General features: G+C 35.0%; 1 protein-coding gene across 1 annotated transcript in view; it reads left to right on the forward strand.

Annotated features, from left to right (window-relative positions):
- The window catches only part of LOC107720170 (protein PTHB1-like), a 90060-nt gene that overhangs the window by 49589 nt on the left and 38622 nt on the right, over positions 1–1849 (forward strand). Inside the window, exon 17 of the mRNA XM_016527803.1 lies at positions 58–153. Coding sequence (XP_016383289.1) covers positions 58–153 — 96 coding nt within the window. The remainder of the gene's footprint in view (positions 1–57; positions 154–1849) is intronic.

Genomic DNA, 1849 nt, shown 5'->3' on the forward strand with positions numbered 1-1849 from the left:
GCTGGTATGGATCCATTTTACTGGTGCTTTTGACTACACTATGCTTCTGGGTTTCAGATTTCTCTGAGAAGTCAGAAAAAAATGACAGCAGTGCTTTGGGCTTCCAACTCATCACAGGCTCAAGGGTCATTGTCCTTGCCTCCAAAACGTCCCGTGAGTTCTCACACACCAGCACACACATGCCTAACCTATGTCAATGACGCTCTGCAATTTTAAGGTTTCTGAAAAATATACATTTTCAGACTCCTCCTACAGTGCTCATTTAATCTTCATCAAATTTGATCTTCCTGGATTATTTTATGCAAAACCTGATGTTCTCATATATTCAATAAAAAAAAAAATTCTACTTTGACAGTGTCAAACAGGAAGTGAGATTTTATCTTTTAAATGCTCTATTGAGACAAAACTTGGTGTATGTCATTAAAACCATGCCCTGAAGATGCCAGTTTTGGCACAGGTTCTACTGATCAAGAACTGTGAAAAATATGTTTTGAGATTTCTGAATACTTTAAAAACTCAACTGTTCTCTTTGTGTCCTAGTCCTACTCAATGATTTGTGTGTGTGTGTGTGTTTTGGTCTTTTTTTTGTGTCTTTTGTATTAGTTTTTTAGTAATCTTGGAGTATTTGAATTATTATTATTATTATTATTCAGTTAAGTGCCACTCTTTAAAATTGCTTTAGAAAATTAGTACTTCAGATTTTAGATAAAATATTCTGACTTTATTTCTAAACACTTTTCTAGTTATATTTTATCTAGTTATATAAATCACCTTTCTAGTTATATTTTAATTAGTGCTGGGCAACGACAAAAATTTTTTAATCGCGATTAATTGCATGATTTTCTGTGATTAATCACAATTAATTAAGCAGTATTCCATTTACATAGTAGCAGTTAAAATATTTCTTGTAAATCTCAGTTTATAACATTAATGTAATCAAATTAAATATAAAACAAACTATTTACCACTGCCAGGGCATTAACGTTTTTATAGAAAATATTTTATAGTTTGTTCACAAGTTATGCTCAGAGTCCAGAGCCTCCATCATAACATTATAACAGGCACCTTCCGAGTAGAGACCTGCACTATCGCGGGCGGGACGCAGCAGATTGCGGCGCGGGACAACACTTGATGGGTGAGTGCGGGCGGATAGATAGCTTCTGACCTTTAAATCAAAACATACTAATAATTATATGGCATCAATTACTGCTTTATTTAATCAGAAACACAATTTGTGTATCTTGCTTTTATTTTATTAGAAGTAGGCAACAGCGCCCCCTACGGAATTAAAACTCCTTACTGAGCGGGCATTAAGACCCGGGGGAGGCTGCCGCTGCTGCTGCTGCATGTGCTATTACTGTTTACTCTATCATACACCAAACGCGTCATTCTGTATGTGCATTCTCAGTTTAAATGCAGCGATCAAAACAGTGAATCCAATCACCATTCAGTCAAAACTTTGCTTCAAGAATGAGCCACAATGCTGACGTGATCTAAATCGCATTGTTGACGTGATCTAATCGCTAGCACACCCTGAGCACATGTGAGTTAATATATTCCTCTTATCGGCAAGACATATCGGCATCATTTTTCATATCGGGCCGATGCCGATATTTTTATTTTAAGCTTTTATCGGCTGATTCTGATAACGTTCCGATAATAGCGTGCATCCCTAATATATATATATATATATATATACACAGTATATATGTAATATGCGTAATAAAATACATATAAATAATAAATATATACATGAGATATAACTAACACTGCCAGCATAAGTCACAAGGTTCAGTGTTTCAGAGCACATGTATTAACAGCTAAAATGTGGGTTTAAACATTATACAAT

This window comes from Sinocyclocheilus rhinocerous, unplaced genomic scaffold (assembly GCF_001515625.1).
Source record: "Sinocyclocheilus rhinocerous isolate Xijiao unplaced genomic scaffold, SAMN03320098_v1.1 scaffold1683, whole genome shotgun sequence".
NCBI lineage: Eukaryota > Metazoa > Chordata > Actinopteri > Cypriniformes > Cyprinidae > Sinocyclocheilus > Sinocyclocheilus rhinocerous.